An 18,726-nucleotide genomic window follows, 5' to 3' on the forward strand; every position below is an offset into this window, starting at 1 on the left:
TTGAGAAGAATCCAGTGCAGTGTGTGAATTAAAAAAGACTTCCAGGAGTCTGCTGAGATGTCAACAACCTAGCAGCTGTGAAGGGGAAAGTCTTTAGTCTGGATCCCTCTCCAGCCCCGCGTATAATCCAGTTTAGGTTGAAACCACAGGGAGTTAGCATAAAACTGGAAAGGAATAGAAAGTTCAACAGGAAAAGAATGCCTTAGAAAATTATGATAACTTATAACTTAGAGTAGAAAACAACCCTTAAAATGAAAAGACTAAGTAGAAATCAGAAACATACTTCATGGGCTAAGTTAAATGGAAAAAACCACTGATGGGGGCTGGCACTGTGGTGTAGCAGGTTGGGCAACCATCTGCAGTGCTAGTATCCCATGGGGGCACCGGTTCAAGTCCCGGCTGCTCCATTTCTAATCCAGTTCTTTGCTTGTGGCCAAGGAAAGCAGTGGAAGATGGCCCAAGTGCTGGGGCCTCTGCACCCATGTGGGAGATCTGGAAGAAGCTCCTGGCTTTGATCAGCCCAGCTCTGGCCATTGTGGCCATTTGGGGAGTGAACAGGCAGATGAGGACCTCTCTCTGTCTCTTCCTCTCCCTCTGTCTCTGTAACTCTGCCTCTCAAGTAAATAAATAAATCTTAAATTAAAAAAAAAAAACACACTGATGCAAAATATGTCTGTATATGGACAGGACTATCAGATCAAATGCAGACATGAAGATGGTGAACTAGGGCTGGTTTAAGATTTTAATCTTATAAGCTTCCTCCAATTTCTAAGCCTCCAGACTCAGTGTTCAATGGCATTTACCTCTGTGGGTTAGGATTAGGAGTGTCTTCCATTCTTTTCTGTTGTTTTCTGCACTGTTTCCATTTTTTAACAACAGAAATAAATTACTTCTATAAGCAGAAAAAAAAATGTTCTCATACTTTAAAAAAAGAAAGTCTAAAATCTCAAGTTTTCTGAAATGCTAGTAGACCAACAGGGGTGGTTACAAAGAGAAGGGACTTGTCTGGGCCTTGCAAAACAAAGACCGGCCTGATCCTGCCCCAGCTGCACTCAGCGGCCTAGGAACCCTGGCTCCAGGAACAGCCACGCCCCCTACTGGCCGCCCCGGGTCCCTCTTCCTGTTATTCTCAGGGAGGTTCCTTTAGCTCACTTACTCCTCGCCACTTTTCCCTGACAAGCATCTTCCCAGGTGGAGGGTTTTAGGATGAGAAAGGACCTGGGATCTTATTTATTTGACTTCCTTCTGAGACCTTGGAATTCTGAAGCCAGAAAGTGTGAATGAATTGATTACCAAGCAGGTTTCTTAAACTGCCTCCTCCAGTGTTCAGGCTAGAACTACATGTTTCCTAGATTTGACCCTTGCGGGAGTGGGGAACCTTTTCTCTGCCAAGGACCATGTGCCTATTTATAACATCAATCTCGGGCCATCCACAATTATGAACTTAAAAATTAGCCTGCTGTAGATTTCTTCAATTGAATCTCACCTGCGGTGGCCATGGCAGGGCCAAACCAAGTGATTTCACGGGTCTTTTACAGCCCTCTGGCCAGATGTTCCCTACCCTTGCGAGTTTAAAGAAATCTAATGAAGAAACAAACAGTGACAGTCTCTGACAGATGCCTGGAGCCCGGCTGCAGGTGGATGATAGGTGGGGCCCCCATGCTCCCCCTCTGCCTCCTCCCATCCCCAGGGCCTTTCTCTTCCTGCCCCAAGGACTCCATCTTTTTTATTTTTTTTAAATATTTTTATTTTACTTTATTTGAAAGAGTTACAGAGAGGTCGAGCCAGAGAGAGACAGGTCTTCCATTCTGCTGATTCACTCCCCAAATGACCACAACAGCCACAGAGCTGATTGAAGCCAGGAGCCAGGAGCCAGGAGCCAGGACCTTCTTCCAGGTCTCCCACATGGGTGCAGTGGCCCAAGGATGTGGGCCATCTTCTACTGCTTTCCCAGGCCATAGCAGAGAGCTGGATCGGAAGTACAGCAGCCGGGTCTCAAATGCGCCCATATGGGATGCCAGTGCTTCAGGCCTGGGCTTTAACCTGCTGCACCACAGGACTCCATCTTGCCTCTTCCACTCTGCTCTGACCGCTTCTAGCAGGTTCTTCTTTCCCAGCTTCCTACAAGCACAAGTGTAGGGAGCCAGTGGATTTTCTAGTATTGTGTTTCATTGATGTAACATCTTTTCCCAGGAAGTGCATTGTCCTAACAACTATAGGAAATATTAAAGAAAAATATTAAAGAAAAAGTAAACAAAATCCTACCCTTTTTGGGGGGGCAGGGAGGTCGAGACTGTTTGGAGAAGCCAATAGGTAACCTACTAGGTCACCATCCTGAGGAGCCTGCATTTTCTTTTTCATCTTAGGGTTGCTCATTGCACCTGCTTCATGCTGACCCCAGTGTGTTTCGATTCTGAGAAGATGTTTCCTGAGCCCACCACTTTTCCCCTAAGAGAATTCCCATGTGAGGTGTTATGGTGAGGTGCCAGTGAGCTGTGGCCTGACCAGAGTCACTCCATTTTGTCCCTGGGTGTCCTCAATTTTTTTTTTTTCAAAGCAATCACACAATCACTAACTACTCAAAACTAATCTTATAAGAATGTTATCCATAGGGTTTGTTTACATTAAGTTCCGGGAAATGTATTCGATGCCCCGAGATCAGGGTAACCTTGCTTGCTCCAGCTTCTGTGACAAATGCTTAGCTTTGTAATTAACTCCCAACAAGATGTGGTTTTTCCTTTATCACCTTACTCCTGGGCTCAATCAGGGCTGCATGATTTGCAGAACACATGAGCCCATGCCCCCACGCAGCCCCCGGCTTTCAGAGGTAAAGACTCCATAATTCGACCCTGAGACTTTGACATCTCCTGTAACTCCATGTTTCAAATTTAACAGTGGGATTTGAAGAAACGAGTGATCTGTGCAGGGCAAAGAATTGTCCAGGAGTTCCTCGGGGAAGGAAAAGTGTTGCCCTGTTCTTTTCTAGAGATCTGTGGACCAGAAAGGGAAGGTCCTTATGTGTGTGGGGTCAGGCCAGGCTTTTCAACATCCATGTGTTGTGGGGGAAGGAGTTTAATTTACATTCCCCGCTGTTGCCATGCACAAACACAGGAATTCTTAGTCTAAAGTAAATTGTACTCAAAAGGTGAGAAAGTGGATACACACACATGTACACGTGAGCAGGGCTTGTCTGACTCCGAGAGGCCCAAGGGGAGAGAGGGGTGGGGGAAGGGAAACAGAGAGCCAGCACTCCAGCTCTGTTCAGTTATTGGTCTGTTCCATGAGGTCCAGGCAGGGGTGCCTCTACAGGCGTGGAAGCCACCAGGGAGTTTTTCTATCTCCATAGAATCATGGGGAGCTTAATCTCCATATTTCCATGGTATCCTGGCTCCCCGTCTGGGATGATGAAACAGGTGCATCCTGGGGAAAGGGGGCCTTTTGATTGACAAGTAGGACAGAATTACACATGGAGCAGAGGCTTGTGGCTTGTGGGTACCACCTGCTCTACAGATACCACATGGGCCTTCAAAACCCTCTAGAAAGAAAAATTACTGCAATTGACAAGGTGGACTGTCTCATACTGAACTCGTGAGTTCTAGGTTGCTTAAATGTACGTGCCTGAGCTGGTTTTAGGTGCAATATGTATACTTTTTGTTCGAGAGACACCCCATATATCAGGTAACTAAAATGGATAGTAGATTCTGCCTGACTTATTTGCTTATTTTTAGATTTTTATTTATTTATTTATTTGAGATGCAGAGTTATAGACAGAGGAATAGACAGAAAGAGAGGTCTTCCAACTGCTGGTGCACTCCCCAAATGGCCACAGTGGCCACAGCTGGGCCAATCTGAAGCCAGGAGTCTTCCAGGTCTCTCTCACGTGGGTGCACGGGCCCAAGCGTTTGGGCCATCCTATACTGCTTTCCCAGGCCATAGGAGAGAGCTGAATCAGAAGAGGAGCAGCTGGGGCACAAACTGGCGTTCATATGGATGCTGGCGTCACAGGCGGAGGCTTAGCCCACTACGCCACAGCGCCAGCCCCCCTGCCTGATTCATTGAACCGTTGTTTGCAGCGGTTAGATGGCAGAGAGTAGTAAAGCTGTTCTGGGGGCCAGACCTAGCCCTGACCTTAAGTAGACTGTGGGGAGCAATCCGGACTAGACTGAGTTACTGGAATTAAGACTTATTCTATGCATCTGCTCTCCCACAATATGGCGCTGGGAGAGAAGTAAACAGCTTCCGCACAGCTGCCTCCAGTTCAGCTAATAAACTGTAGGACTTGCTCCTGATTGGAGAGCAGCGTACTCGGCGTGTGGGCAGCCGAGTTAGGATTGGCGGAGGAGGACTATAAAGGAGGAGAGAGACGGCATGCACGGGGAACATCTATGGGGAACATCTAAGGGGAACATCTAGCTGAAGGAACACCTGTGCAGCCCCCGAGAAAGCCGGCCGGCGGTGTGCCGCTCCCCTGCGGAAGTGGGGAATGTGGCCAGGGGGAACTGCCCTTCCACGGAGGTGGAAGGGTCGGTAGCCAACCCGGGAAGAACCAGCAGCAAACCCAGGGAGGGCCGAGCAGACGAAAGAACAGCGCAGGGTCCTGTGTCGTTCCTCCACGAAGACGGGGAGCGACATAATGGTGCCGTGACTCGGATAGGAAGCCTAGGCAGGGCTTAGTGTCGTTCCCCCACGAAGAGGGGGAGCGACATAATGGTGCCGTGACTCGGATAGGAAACCTGACTCGGATAGGAAACCTAGGACGGATAGGAAACTTAGGACGGATATGAAACTTAGGAGGGAAGAAACGGGAAGAACTGGGAAAATATCGGAGAGAGAGACTAGCAAACAGCCTAGGGAAAATATCGGAGAGAGAGACTAGCAAACAGCCTAGGGAAAAGCCGGACGAAAAAGGGTGCCGGAAGAAGCTATTGAAAGCCTAGGCATAGACTCGGATACGGACTACGGGGGGAGGCTGGGAGAAATCTCTAAGGTCGAAAGCGAAAGTGAAAGCTAGAACAAACAGACTCGGACGCGGACTGTGGGGAGAGGCCAGGAGAAATGAGGGAGGAATATTGTTGGAAGAAAACTTAGGGAAACATACCGGGTAGAGAAAAGTGTTAGGGAAATTGAAGCCGCGGGGGGCAGGCCGAGGCTGAAACGAAAGCCACTTTGGGATTCTCAAGTTAGCCCGGGAATAGGGGGCGAAAAGTTGAAACCAGAAGCTGAAACGTAAGCCAGATTGGGATCCGTCTGATTAGCCCGGGGAGCAAAGGACGGGAAGCCAAACCGTGGGGCGGAGACGTAAGCTGGGTTGAATTCGCCAGGCTAGCCCGGGGAACTTAGATTGAATGCTAGTGGCGGACACGTAAGCTACGCTGTGTGACTCGCGGAGGCTGCCGCGCGCAGACAGAGCGTGCGGAGCTCAAGTACATAGGAAACGCGGGGTTGGCGCAAGGCCGTGGTTCAGACGCGAAAGGGTTAAGTGTGAGACCGCGGAGTGTGCGCGCAAAGCCGAGCCGCGCAAAGCCGAGCCGCGCAAAGCCGAGCCGCGCAGATGAGAGAGACGCGGGCTGAAGTGGCTCAGCCGGAAAGCCGCCGAGAAGTAGCCTCGGGGCGGAGCCTGCCGGCAGGGCGAGGCGCCAGGAAGCTGCGGGGATAAGACAAACAGAAGTTTAGAAGTAAAGTGAGAGAAATAGGAATGCTGGAAGACAGAAGTAAAATGGGAGAAATAGGAATGCCCGGAGATAGAGAAATAGAGAAGTAAGGCCTCCCCACAGCATGGCAATGAGAGAGCTTGGATTCGGTCTGCCTGATTAAGTGAGGCGATGAGCACCTGCGGGCAGCTAGCAGCTTATGCGCCGCAGGTCACCGAAGACAGGCACGAATTAACATCAGTAAGGCCTCCCCCACAATACGGCAATGAGAAGGCTTGGATTCGGTTTGCCTGATTGTTAGGGCTTGTAAGCCCCTGCAGGCAGAGCAGAGCATGCGCTGCGGGGCACCGAACACAGGCACGCATCAGCGCCTAAAAACCTCCTCATAACATGGCGAAGAGAGGACCCGGATTCGGTTTGCCTGATAGGACTTGTAAGAACCTGTGGCAACTCTAGCAAGTAGAGCAGAGTGTGTGCCGCGGGACACCGAAGACAGGCGCGTATCAACGCCAAAAATAAAAAGAAAGGGGGATCTGTGGGGAGCAATCCGGACTAGACTGAGTTACTGGAATTAAGACTTATTCTATTCATCTGCTCTCCCACAATATGGCGCTGGGAGAGAAGTAAACAGCTTCCGCACAGCTGCCTCCAGTTCAGCTAATAAACTGTAGGACTTGCTCCTGATTGGAGAGCAGCGTACTCGGCGTGTGGGCAGCCGAGTTAGGATTGGCGGAGGAGGACTATAAAGGAGGAGAGAGACGGCATGCACGGGGAACATCTATGGGGAACATCTAAGGGGAACATCTAGCTGAAGGAACACCTGTGCAGCCCCCGAGAAAGCCGGCCGGCGGTGTGCCGCTCCCCTGCGGAAGTGGGGAATGTGGCCAGGGGGAACTGCCCTTCCACGGAGGTGGAAGGGTCGGTAGCCAACCCGGGAAGAACCAGCAGCAAACCCGGGGAGGGCCGAGCAGACGAAAGAACAGCGCAGGGTCCTGTGTCGTTCCTCCACGAAGACGGGGAGCGACATAATGGTGCCGTGACTCGGATATGAAGCCTAGGCAGGGTCTTGTGTCGTTCCTCCACGAAGAGGGGGAGCGACAGTAGACAGAGGCTTTGGACCTTCCAGGGTCTCAGGGTGTTAGGAAAAGAGTTGCAGATTGGTGCCTCCTCACATGGAGCACCAAAATGTTAGAAAAAGAGGCTCAGAATAGAGAGGAGGCAGTGTACGAATTTACAGCCAGACCGAATTTATTCAGAAATAAATCCATAGAGGTGGGTGACCAGCTGCCCGTGTGCACACTGATAGAACATGTGGCAGAAGGCCCCGCCCCCAGGGACCTGGCCTTTTTATTTTAGGAGGGCTGGGCATGGGAGTTGGGTGGGGGGCAGCAGGCGGAGGGGAATTCCTGGAATTGGTCTTTCAGGTGTTCAGAGCAACTGGCCCTTCAGGTGGCTGTAAGGGGCGGGGTATGAAGGCCATAGGGTGTGAGACCCAATTGAGTTTCAAGGGCAAGGAATACATTCCAGTGTTTATCTATTTTGGGCAATGAGGGGGAATAGCTGAGGCTTCTGTCATTGTTCCATCATGGCGTCAGAGTTCATCTTGTCACCCCTGGAGGACTTTGTGGTCCTCGTGTTTCTTGTACCCTGAGCTTGAGCTGACTATCCTCGCCCCTCCCTCAGATGGCTCAGACTTCTCTTTGGGAGAGAAAAGTAAAAACCACAGAGCTCTTAGGTAGCTGCCTAAGGTGGCTGGTTAAGTCTCCCCACTCCTGGGGCAGGAGGTGTTCAGTGTGAGGGGAACAGGTGGTGGAGACTGTGCCCACGCAGTCCCAAAGCTGGAAGTCTTGTCTTTAAATTTCTCTGTCTCGTCAGTCTGATCTCAACTCGTTCCATTGCACGCACGGATGGTTCAGACCAAGACGACTGCAATGATGAATTGTTTGGATAGAAGCCTGCTGTCTGGACCTGGGTGCAGACCACCAGGGACGGCCAGCTCTGCACGCTCTGGCTTGTGGGCGCGAATTCACTTGCAGGGTTCCGTGTGACTAACTGCTTAGACTTGCCTGGTTTCCTGCATTGCTCTTTCTGTAGTCATTTATTTATTTATTTTTTCTGCAGAGCTTCTTGGGGTATTTCCTACTGGATGGTGGAGCTATATATTAAGTTCTGTCACATTGTACCATATTGGAGGCCCTGTTACTACACTCCGACAGGCTGTTATGTGCTGTGGCACAGTAGGTTTTTAGTGTGTGGCCTGCTTCACGCTCTGAAGCTGATCCCCGTGTTTACTGTCACTCAAAGCCTCACTGCAGAGTGACAGGTGACAGCAGGAGCTGCTTTCCTTGCGGTCTGAGTCCTGCTGTTTCCCTGGCCACCTGGCATCAGAAGACTGAACCCCACTGTCCTCTTTTGATTTTCTTTTTAAATTTTTTCCTGATGTTATTTTTTCTATTCGTGAAGTTTTTTTTTTTTAATATTTATTTATTTATTTGAAACACAGAGTTACAGAGAGGCAGAGAGAGAGAAAGGTCTTCCAACCATTAGTTCACTCTCCAGATGGCCGCAATGGCCGGAGCTGTGCTGATCCTAAGCCGGGAGCCAGGAGCTTCTTCTGAGTTTCCCACGTGTGTGCAGAGGCCCGAGGACGTGGGCCATCTTCTACTGCTTTCCCAGGTCATAGCAGAGAGCTGGATCAGCAGTGGAGCAGCCAGGACTTGAGCTGACGCCCCTATGGAATGCCGGCACTGCAGTACAGTCTCCAGTAGCAGACTGAGGGCTGTTCCGATGACCGCGTGTTGGTTTTCTGCCTGTTAACCTTGGGCCCTGCATTTATCAGGCAGCTGTGGCAGCGATGAGTAACAAATAAGTCTCAGCAGCTTCTCCCAGGAATACCTGCTTCATCCTGGTGGGTGTGAGGCCGGCCCCAGTTTGAGCAAGACTGGCTCAGCTGAACTCCAGGCTTCCGGTCAGCTTCGCGTCTGGGCTGTGTTTTAGGACCTACACTGAGGGATCCTCAGCTCCTGTGGTGCGCTCGTCTGTCAATCACCTGAGCGGATCAGGCCACTAATCTGAAGGGCGTGGCCCTGAACCGGTGCGGCGCCAGGCTGCCCACATCCTGTCAGTGAAATGCAGTCACAGGGCCAATCCGGGAGAGCGGAGCGGCGGGGTGTTGGTTTCTGGGGTTGCTGTAAGAAACGCCGCAGGTGCCTGGCTCAGACAATGGGAACTTATTGTTTCACAGTTCTGGAGCCCTGGCAGGGAGAAGCAAAACTGATAGGAGGCTATTGTGTCGGAGGGAACCTCTGCACCAGGCACCAACAGGCCAGACTACAACCCCACAGGGAGTCGCTGCTGTCCCCAGACCGAGTCCCCTGACTTTGGAGAACTCAGGAGAGGGACACGTGGGCCGGTTTCGGTGGCAGGATGATGATGTACCCTCTGCGTGAGTCCTTGCCAAAAGGAGGTAGCCGATGAGTTCCTATTCTCCCTTTCTCTGGGCCCTCCCTCCAGAGTGGAGCAACTTTGAAGTGACCGATCCACGTTTTGTTCTTGGTGGCTGCTTTCTTCCTATATAACCCACCCCATCTGCTCAGCCCACTGGAACACTGCTTCGAGAATCTCAAACAGCAAACAAAGCTAGTGAAGATCTTTAAACTACATTGTTTGGAGGTGGGGGGTAGGGGAGTCCATGCAATGGGTTAAGCCCCGAGCATCCCATATTGGAGCACCGGTTCGAGTCTCAGGTGCTCCAGTTCTGATCCAGCTCCTTGCTGACGTGCCTGGGAAGGCAGGAGAAGGTGACCCAAGTGCTTGAACCCCTGCCACCCACATAGGATGGCGAGATGGAGTTCTTAGCTCCTGGCTCAGACCTGGCCATTGCGCTGTTTGGGGACTGAACCAGTGAATGGAAGCCCTCTTTCTTTCTCTCCCTCTCCCTCTCTATCTTTCAAATAAAGAAAGAACAAAAAGTGCAGGTGGAACCCCTGGGGGTGGGGGCAGAAGGCATGGATGTGGTTATGTTATGGGCTAGGATTGGACCTGAATTAACTTTCCAGGTTCCTGCCTTTTACTTAGGGAAGGATTTTACATACAGGTCCAAACACGACTTGCCGTGTGGTAAACTTTATTTACAAAGTGAGAAGAATACACAGGCCCATTAGGGCTTTCTTAAGGGAGAATGGGGCCAAAGAAAAGGCGTTCTCATACCCTGCTCTGTTCGTACTGAGTCCACCTGGAGCAGGGAGAGTGCATCCACGCTTCGTAGCTTTTATGAGCTTTGAAAAATGGAGGTGCTTACCAAGTACCACCCCTGCGTCCTGGGTAAGAGGAGATGCTTCCTGGGGAGGGGTCCCCTGACTGACAGGTGGGTGGACATGGCAACAGATTGAAGGAGGTGTGGCTTCCAGCTCAGGAACTTAAAGTTATCTATTTAAGCTATCCCACATCAGCCCCACCTTAGATGGGACTAACCCTGGCCTTCCTGGGCCAGTCTTCCTGTCTGTTGTCACTGGGCAAATGGAGAGTGTCCACACTTCTCAGAACATCTGCCGTCGATGGCCACTGGGCCATGGGCGCAGTCTTCCAAACAGCGCGAGGGTCTGTGGGCACAGAGCAGGTGGTCTGGGTTTTGGTAAGGCCACGTTCCCAGCCATGAGCTCTGTCTCTGGTGCCCGTCCCTTGCACGGCCTCACGGGGCTGTGTGCGATCGCCCTTGAACGCCAGTGAAATGATTCAGATTGGGGGGAGGGGTCGGAGCCCCAAGCGTCTCTGGCTCCGCCTTCCATCTTCAAAGCCGACGCTCTTTCGACCTGAGGAGTCTCCTCTGGGCTCTGTTTTCTAGAACGTAGTGCTGAGGAACGGCACCGAGATCTTCGACTCCTGGGAGAAGCCCCCTCTGCCCGTGTACACGCAGTTCTATTTCTTCAACGTCACCAATCCAGAGGAGATCCTCAGAGGAGAGAAGCCTCTGTTACAAGAAGTGGGGCCGTACACCTACAGGTGAGTCCTGACCGCTCCCTGCCCGCCGAGTCCCATGCCACCTCCCACGAGGGGGCTCAGACAGGCTTTGGTGCTGTTCTGAGCACTGCTGCTCTGCGCGCATGCGCGGCACCTCATCCGAGCGTGGCTTTGCATAAAATCTTTCATTTATTCAAAACGGCAGAGAAAGAGAGAGCACGCTCACTCACATCCACTTGCTCTCCCCCAGATGCTTGCAATAGACAGGGCTGGGCCAGGCCAGAGCCAGGAGACAGGAACTCAATCCAGGTCTCCCACAAGGGTGGCAGGAACCCTGTTACCCGAGCCATCATTACTGCCTCCTAGGGTCTGCATTAGCAGGAAGCTGGAGTCTGGAGTTGGTGCCAGGAATGAAACCCAGGCACTGCCGTGTGGGAGGTGGGTGTCTTAACCACAAGGCAAATACCTGTTCTCACAGAGTTTTGAAATGATAACTATTTCAATGAGCAATCTCCCCTCCCTAGTCGTGGGGGTCCTCATCTGTGGATTCAACCAACTGCAAATTTAAAATATTCCCCCAAATCCTCTGATGTTGCTCACATGCAGTACCCCGAGTCTGTACTGAACAAGAACAGACTTTTTTCCTGATATTGGTCCTTAAACAGTAGAGTACCCCAACTATTTACATAACATTTACACGTACTCAGCATTGCAAGGGATCCAGAGGGGTTTTAAGGTTTACAGGAGGGTGTGCACAGGCCATTTGCAAATGCTGCCGCATTTTATGGCAGAAACAGCATCAGTGGGTTTTGTATCTGCGGGAAAGGCTGGAGCCCATAGCCTGCAGATACTGGGGGGGGGGGAGCTGTAACCGGTTTCCTTTGTAACCCTCTGTATTTTCTGTAAATGCTGGTCTGAGAAAGGGGCTAGAGATTTTAACCAAAGGGGCTGTGGTGCATGGAAGGCTGGAGCTTGAGAACAGAAATTTAACATGAACCACATACATGATTTAAAGTTCCCAGGGCTGGCATTGTGGTGTAGCAGGGTAAGCCACCAGCTGCGATGCTGGCGTCCCATATGGGCGCCAGTTTCAGGCCCAGCTGCTCCATTTCTGATCCAGCTCCCTGCTAACGGCCTAGGAAAGGAGGATCGTCCAAGTTCTTTGACCCCTGCCACCCACCAGGGGAGACCTGGATGCAGCGCTTGGGTTTGGTCTGGCCCAGCCCTGGCTGTTGCGGCCACTTGGGGAGTGAACCAATGAATAGAAGATCAATTGCTCTCTCATTCTTGCTCTCACTTCTTTCAAATAAATAAATAAGTCTTAAAAAAAAAAAAGTGAGCTCGCTGCCTCTCCGACCTTCATGCTAACATTGCCTTAGTGTGTGTGTCCATGAGCGTGCTGACTACATGCACGTTAACAACCGCTCTGCGTTTCTGTAAGCCCTCCTGCCCAGTGTGCTGGAAGTCTCAGGAGGGGCAGAGACCCAGTCCTTTCCTCTCGGAATATGCAGTGTCTGGTACATCTTTGTGGAGTCAGTACGGGAAGCCTCCTCAACCGTGATTAAAATCCATAGACCCAGCCGGCGCCGCGGCTCACTATGCTAATCCTCCACCTGCAGCGCGGCACCCTGAGTTCTGGTCCTGGTCGGGGCGCCAGATTCTGTCCCGGTTGCCCCTCTTCCAGGCCAGCTCTCTGCTGTGGCCCAGGAGTGCAGTGGAGAATGGCCCAAGTGCTTGGGTCCTGCACCCCATGGGAGACCAGGAACACCTGGCTCCTGGCTTCGGATCAGCGTGATGCTCCGGCTGCAGCGCACTGGCCATGGCGGCCATTGGAGGGTGAACCAACGACAAAGGAAAACCTTTCTCTCTGTCTCTCTCACTGTCCACTCTGCCTGTTAAAGAAATCCATAGACCCAAGTGAAAGAATCGTCGGAAACCATGGGACATGGGGAACTCAGCTGGAGTCAGGAGATCTAACCTCGGAAACTCAAGGATAAGCTCAGGAAGTGAGGTCGTGCCCTGGCCATGAGCAGCTTTGTTAGGCACACGCACAGGTGTGGTGCCAGCTGCTCAGAGCTCCGAGCCAGCGTGAGCGCATTGTGAGATCGGGGATTTGTAGAAAAACATGGCTTTTGAGGGAGACATCTGGCCCCTCCGCAGAGTCTGTGAGCCTTCTGTTTGCCTTTTGCAGTCATTCAGTGGATCTTACTTGAGCCGCTGGCGACCCAATCATACTGTTACTTAGGCTGCACAGGACAGCCCAGCGCCCCAATCTGCTGTGGCGCTCTGCCCTTGCAGGGGTTCTGTGGCTCAGGTGACTGCTGACGGTGGCCAGGGGACCTGGGACAAAGGGAAGGAGGGGTCAGAGTACCAATGCTTTTGGGGAAAGGTGATGTTGATAAAAATCCAGTCAGTCTGGTTTAGGGGCCTGTTTTTTGTAAAGCTGCCGATTGAGCAACCCTGGAGCAGGTCTGAGAACAGTGCCATTCTGCCTGCTGAGCTTTTTGCTCAGGGCCATATTTGCCTAAAACCTGTGTCAGATTGAAGGTGTCCGTGGCTCATGCAAGCTTTTTGAGATTCTATTTTGTGTTTTGTCAGGGGTCTTTTTCTATTGTGCCTACTCTTTAAATTTCAACAATTTAAAAAAGTAATTTTCCTAAAGACTCTTTTAACTGATTTTCGTATTTCTCACAAATTTATATCTTGCTGTTAAATATCTCCTTTTTGGGTTTCTTAGTTTTTCTGTTTGCTTTGATAGTAAGAAAAAAGGTGTGAGGGATACATGGTGAGTGGTTTTGCAAAGTTATTCATTGATCATTAAATAATGCTGGATTACAAAATAGCAAACCACATGTACAATGTACGTAGTATTGAATTAGAAGGTAACTATATTTTATATTATACAATTCTGTATACATTATTGCTAAACTTGAAAATGTAGTACAACAAAAGAGGAAAAACTACCCATCCATGGCTTCACTGACTCAGATAGCCAATGCTGACCTTTTAGTGGGCGTCATCTTAGCTGTTTCTCCATGGGTGGGTTTCACTTTTAGGTGGTTATCATACTTGTGGGGAGCAAACCGGACTGGACTGAGTTACTGGAATTAAGACTTGTTCTGTGCATCTGCTCTCCCACAATATGGCACTGGGAGAGAAGTAAACAGCTTCCGCACAGCTGCCTCCAGTTCAGCTAATAAACTGTAGGACTTGCTCCTGATTGGAGGAGAGCAGCGTACTCGGCGTGTGGGCAGCCGAGTTGGGATTGGCGGAGGAGGACTATAGAGGAGGAGAGAGACGGCATGCACCGGGAACATCTATGGGGAACATCTAAGGGAACCCGTGCAGCCCCCGAGAAAGCCGGCCGGCGGTGTGCCGCTCCCCTGCGGAAGTGGGGAATGTGGCCAGGGGGAACTGCCCTTCCACGGACGTGGAAGGGATAGTAGCCAACCCGGGAAGAACCAGCAGCAAACCCGGGGAGGGCCGAGCAGACGAAAGAACAGCGCAGGGTCTTGTGTCGTTCCTCCACGAAGAGGGGGAGCGACATAATGGTGCCGTGACTCGGATATGAAGCCTAGGCAGGGCTTAGTGTCGTTCCTCCACGAAGAGGGGGAGCGACAATACTCTGTGTACATAGGATATGCATGTCGGTATACATGATGTATGCATCCACTTGATATTACTTCCTCAGTGTTTTCCCATGTTGGGTCCTAGCCTGTAAGTGTTATTGGGGCTGATGTTGAATGGAGTGGTTGTAGCGCCATATTTGGCTGAACCATTCCCTTCTTCCTGAGTGTCCGGATCATTCTCATTTCATCCTTTGCCTACCACGTGGGTTGGATGTTCTCACCATGTTCACCAGCCCATTGCCTTGCTCCAGCCCCCTGCCCTTCTACCTACATGGATTCTGGTGTGTCCTGCCACTCTGTGAACTTTCTAGAGGTGAATGATGAATGATGTTACCCAGCTGTCACATCTGGAGCGACCGTTTCTCTGTTGTCAACCCTTTTTCATTTCTAAGACTGGCATGCTGTCAAGTCTATTCTTTAATGGATTTTTCTATCATGTCTGAGCTTAAAAAGTTCTACTGCCACTCTCAGTGTTGCTAAGAATGTAAATTAGCACAGCCATTGTAGAAAACAGGTGGGAAGTTCTTAAAAAAACTAGAAATAGAACTGAGGTCTGATGTATTCAAAGGAAAGGAAATCAGTGTGGCGAAGAGATAGCTGCACTTGCATGCCTGTTGTAGCAGTGTTCACATAGCCAAGATATAGAATCAACCAAGGCATCCACTGATGGATAGAAGGATAGAGAACATGGGATGGGGCCGGCATTGTGGCATAGCAGGTTAAGTCACCGCCTGCAATGCCAGTATTCCCATATGAGTCCCAGCTGCTCCACTTGGGATCCAGCTTCCTATTAGTGTACCTGGGAAAGCAATGGAAGATGACCCAATTACTTGGGCCCCTGCCAACTAGGGAGACCTGGATGGAATTCCAGGCTCCTAGTTTTGGCCTAGCCAAGCCCCAGCAGTCATAGTCACTTGGGAAGTGAACTAGTAGGTGGAAGATCAATATTCTCTCTCTCTCTCTCTCTCTCTCTCTCTCTTTCTTCTTCTCTCTGTAATTTTTTCTTTCAGGTAAATAAATAAATCTTTAAAAAGAGTAAAGAAAGTGTATATATACATAATGGAATATTATTCAGCCATAAATGGCAAAATCCTGTCATTGTGGCAACATGGATAGGACCAGAGGACAGTATGCTTAGTGAAGTAAGTGAGGCACAGAAAGACAAATGCCACATGTTCTAATTGTATATGAAAAAGTTGGTCTCTTAGAGACAAAGAGTAGATTAGGGTTTACCAGAAGTACAGAGAGGTATGAAGGGAGAGACAGGTAGACAGAGGATGGTACAGGGGTACAGTTGGGTAGGAGGAATCACTTTTTTTTTTTTTTTTTTTTTTTTTGACAGGCAGAGTGGACAGTGAGAGAGAGAGACAGAGAGAGAAAGGTCTTCCTTTGCCGCTGGTTCACCCTCCAATGGCCGCCGCTGCAGCCGGCGCACCGCGCTGATCCTGGCAGGAGCCAGGAGCCAGGTGCTTTTCCTGGTCTCCCATGGGGTGCAGGGCCCAAGCACCTGGGCCATCCTCCACTGCACTCCCTGGCCATAGCAGAGAGCTGGCCTGGAAGAGGGGCAACCGGGACAGAATCCGGTGCCCCAACCGGGACTAGAACCCGGTGTGCCGGCGCCGCAAGGTGGAGGATTAGCCTATTGAGCCACGGCGCCGGCTGGAATCACTTTTTTAAAGATGTATTTATTACAGAGAGAAACACACACACACAGATCTTCAATCTGCTGGTTTACTCCTCAAATGGCCGCAACAGCCGGAGCTGGGCCTATCTGAAGCCAGGAGCCAGGAACTTCATCCAGGTCTCCCACATGCATGGCAGAGGCCCAAACAGCTAGGCCATCCTCTGATGCTTTCCCAGGTGCACCAGCAAGGAGCTGGATTGGAAGTGGAACAGCTGGGATTTGAACTGGCACCCAATGGGATGCCAGTGTTACAGGGGGCGGCCCAACCTGCTCCACCACAACACCAGCCCCAGAGGGAGGAATAACTTCTTTTTTTTCTTTTTAAATATTTATTTATTTATTTACTTATTTGAGAGACAGAGTTACAGACAGAGAGAGTGAGAGACAGAGAGAGAGAGAGGTCTTCTATCTGCTGGTTGCTTCCCCAGATGGTCGCAACGGCTGGATCTGGGCCAATCCAAAGCCAGGAGCTTCTTCTGGGTCTCCCACATGAATGCAGGGGCCCAAGCACTTGGCCGTCTTCCACTGCTTTCCCAGGCCATTAGCAGAGAGCTGGATGGGAAGTAGAGCAGCAGGGACTCAAACTGGTGCCCATATGGGATGCCAGCACCACAGGTGGAGGCATATCCTAATATATCACAGTGCCGGCCCCCAGGGATAAGTTCTAACGTGATACACCACAGTAGGGTAACGGTGGTGACACCGTTTACTTGTCTATTTCAAAATAGCTACTATTTTGTGTTACATTTTGAGGCAGTGGATGCACCAGCTACTCCGTTACTCTGATCTGATCATCGCAATTGGGGAGTGTACCGAAATATCACACTGTACTGCGTAAGTATGAACAGTCATTATCTACCAGCTAGACAGAAGAAAAGTTCTACTCCCTGCAGAGTTTTAATATCAAAGTCTGTTTTCTCATAATTCTATTTTACACTTCATCTCTTAAAGGTCTAAACATCTTTCTTACAATTTAGCAAAGGTAGGAACTTTGTTTCAACTTTCATATTATTTTATTTCATATCATTTTATCTCACATTATCAACATTTCATATTCTGTCCTGTTATCCTGTGGTATCCTTCCTTAGCTCTGAGCCAAACAATATAAATTTTTTAAATATCAAAGAGATGATTAAAAAAAAAACTGTCAAAGGTCATGAGTATTGTTTCCATTATTACAGAATACTTACCTAAACCTAACACTTTTCTGAGAGTGCCTTAGATTGGTAGCTAAAAATATATTTGCTTTCTCAAAATAGAAACAGAAGTTACTTTAGATAGATTAGTTAAAAAAAAAATAGGTGGGGCTGGTGCTGTGGCATAGTAGCTTAGGCCTCTGCTGGTGATGCTGGCATCCTGTATGGGTGCCGGTTCATGTCCTGGCCACTCTGCTTCTGATCCAGCTCTCTGCATTGCCCTGGGAAAGCGGTAGAAGATGGCCCAAGTGCTTGGGCCCCTGACACATATGGGAGACCCAGAAGAAGCTCCTGGCTCCTAGCTTCGGATCAGCTCAGCTCTGGGCATTGCAGCCATCTGGAGAGTGAACCAGCAGATGGAAAACCTCTCTCTCTGCCTCTCCTTCTCTCTCTGTCTCTGTAACTCTGCCTCTCAAATAAAAAAATTTTTTTTGATAGGCAGAGTTAGACAGTGAGAGAGAGAAAGACAGAGAGAAATGTCTTCCTTCCATTGGTTCACCCCCCAAATGGCCACTATGGCCGGTGCGCTGCGCCGATCCGAAGCCAGGAGCCAGGTGCTTCCTCCTGGTCTCCCATGCGGGTGCAGGGCCCAAGCACTTGAGTCATCCTCCACTGCGTTCCCATGCCACAGCAGAGAGCTGAACTGGAAGAGGAGCAACTGGGACAGAACCGGCGCCCCAACCGGGACTAGAACCCGTGTGCCAGCGCCACAGGCAGAGGATTAGCCAAGTGAGCTGCAGCACTGGCCAATAAAATCTTAAAAAAACAAAAACAAAAACAAAAACAAAACTTAAGCTTCTAAAAAGTTAAGGAAATTAGAAAAAGATCTCCTCTGTCTTTCTAGCGTGTACAGAAATTATAGCCAGGTACCTGTGAATTTTAAATGCACTAGAATTGCCTGCTCAGGCCTGAGGGGTCCAGGTAGCCATTGGGGGCCTGGGAGACCATCTTCCTGTTAAGCAGCGCAGTGGTTTCCTGCACATCTTCAACAGCGTGGGCCAAGACCGCCCGCACCCACCCTCTTAGTGTTTTTTCTCAGTAGAGAGGAAAACCAATAAATGCTTCCTCTGTTACAAAGGATTGTTGAGCTGAAAACAAGACACAGGGCGCGCTCTGTCTGCCTCGAAGCGGAACAGAGGTTTACACAACCACAGAGCCTCTCTTCCCGCCCCTGTGAGACACGTGGGAGCCGGCCTTGGCCGCCCCTAGCAGCTCACGCACAGTGGCTCAGGAGCCCACCTGACCCCACTAGCTCATTTCCCGCACGTGTCCCTCCCACAGTGCTGCTGCCTTTGGAAGCCCGGGCCTGCCTTTCCTCTGGTCACTCCTCTAGAATGCACTGTTTGAGGGTGAAGATGTATGGAGATATGTTTATGTATATGGTGGTAGGGGGAAGGAGATTGACCAAAAGTTCATGGAAAATATGTGTGCCGACAGTCTATGTGATTCACATATAAATTCCCCAGGGTGTTCTGAAGTCCCGTGTATAGGCCAGACTTTGTGTAAGCCACTGCTTTGAGTTACTTTTCTCGCATGATACGGTAGCATATGGTGGATTCCCTGCAGAAAGGAACCAGGACTTGGGCTCCATCTTGAGGACTTATCAC

At 50.2% G+C, this 18,726-nt stretch overlaps 1 protein-coding gene across 1 annotated transcript in view; it reads left to right on the forward strand.

Moving 5' to 3' along the window:
- The window catches only part of SCARB2 (scavenger receptor class B member 2), a 73,064-nt gene that overhangs the window by 22,198 nt on the left and 32,140 nt on the right, over window positions 1–18,726 (forward strand). Inside the window, exon 2 of the mRNA XM_002717104.5 lies at window positions 10,495–10,652. Coding sequence (XP_002717150.1) covers window positions 10,495–10,652 — 158 coding nt within the window. The remainder of the gene's footprint in view (window positions 1–10,494; window positions 10,653–18,726) is intronic.

The sequence above is a fragment of the Oryctolagus cuniculus genome, chromosome 8 (assembly GCF_964237555.1).
Source record: "Oryctolagus cuniculus chromosome 8, mOryCun1.1, whole genome shotgun sequence".
Classification (NCBI taxonomy): domain Eukaryota; kingdom Metazoa; phylum Chordata; class Mammalia; order Lagomorpha; family Leporidae; genus Oryctolagus; species Oryctolagus cuniculus.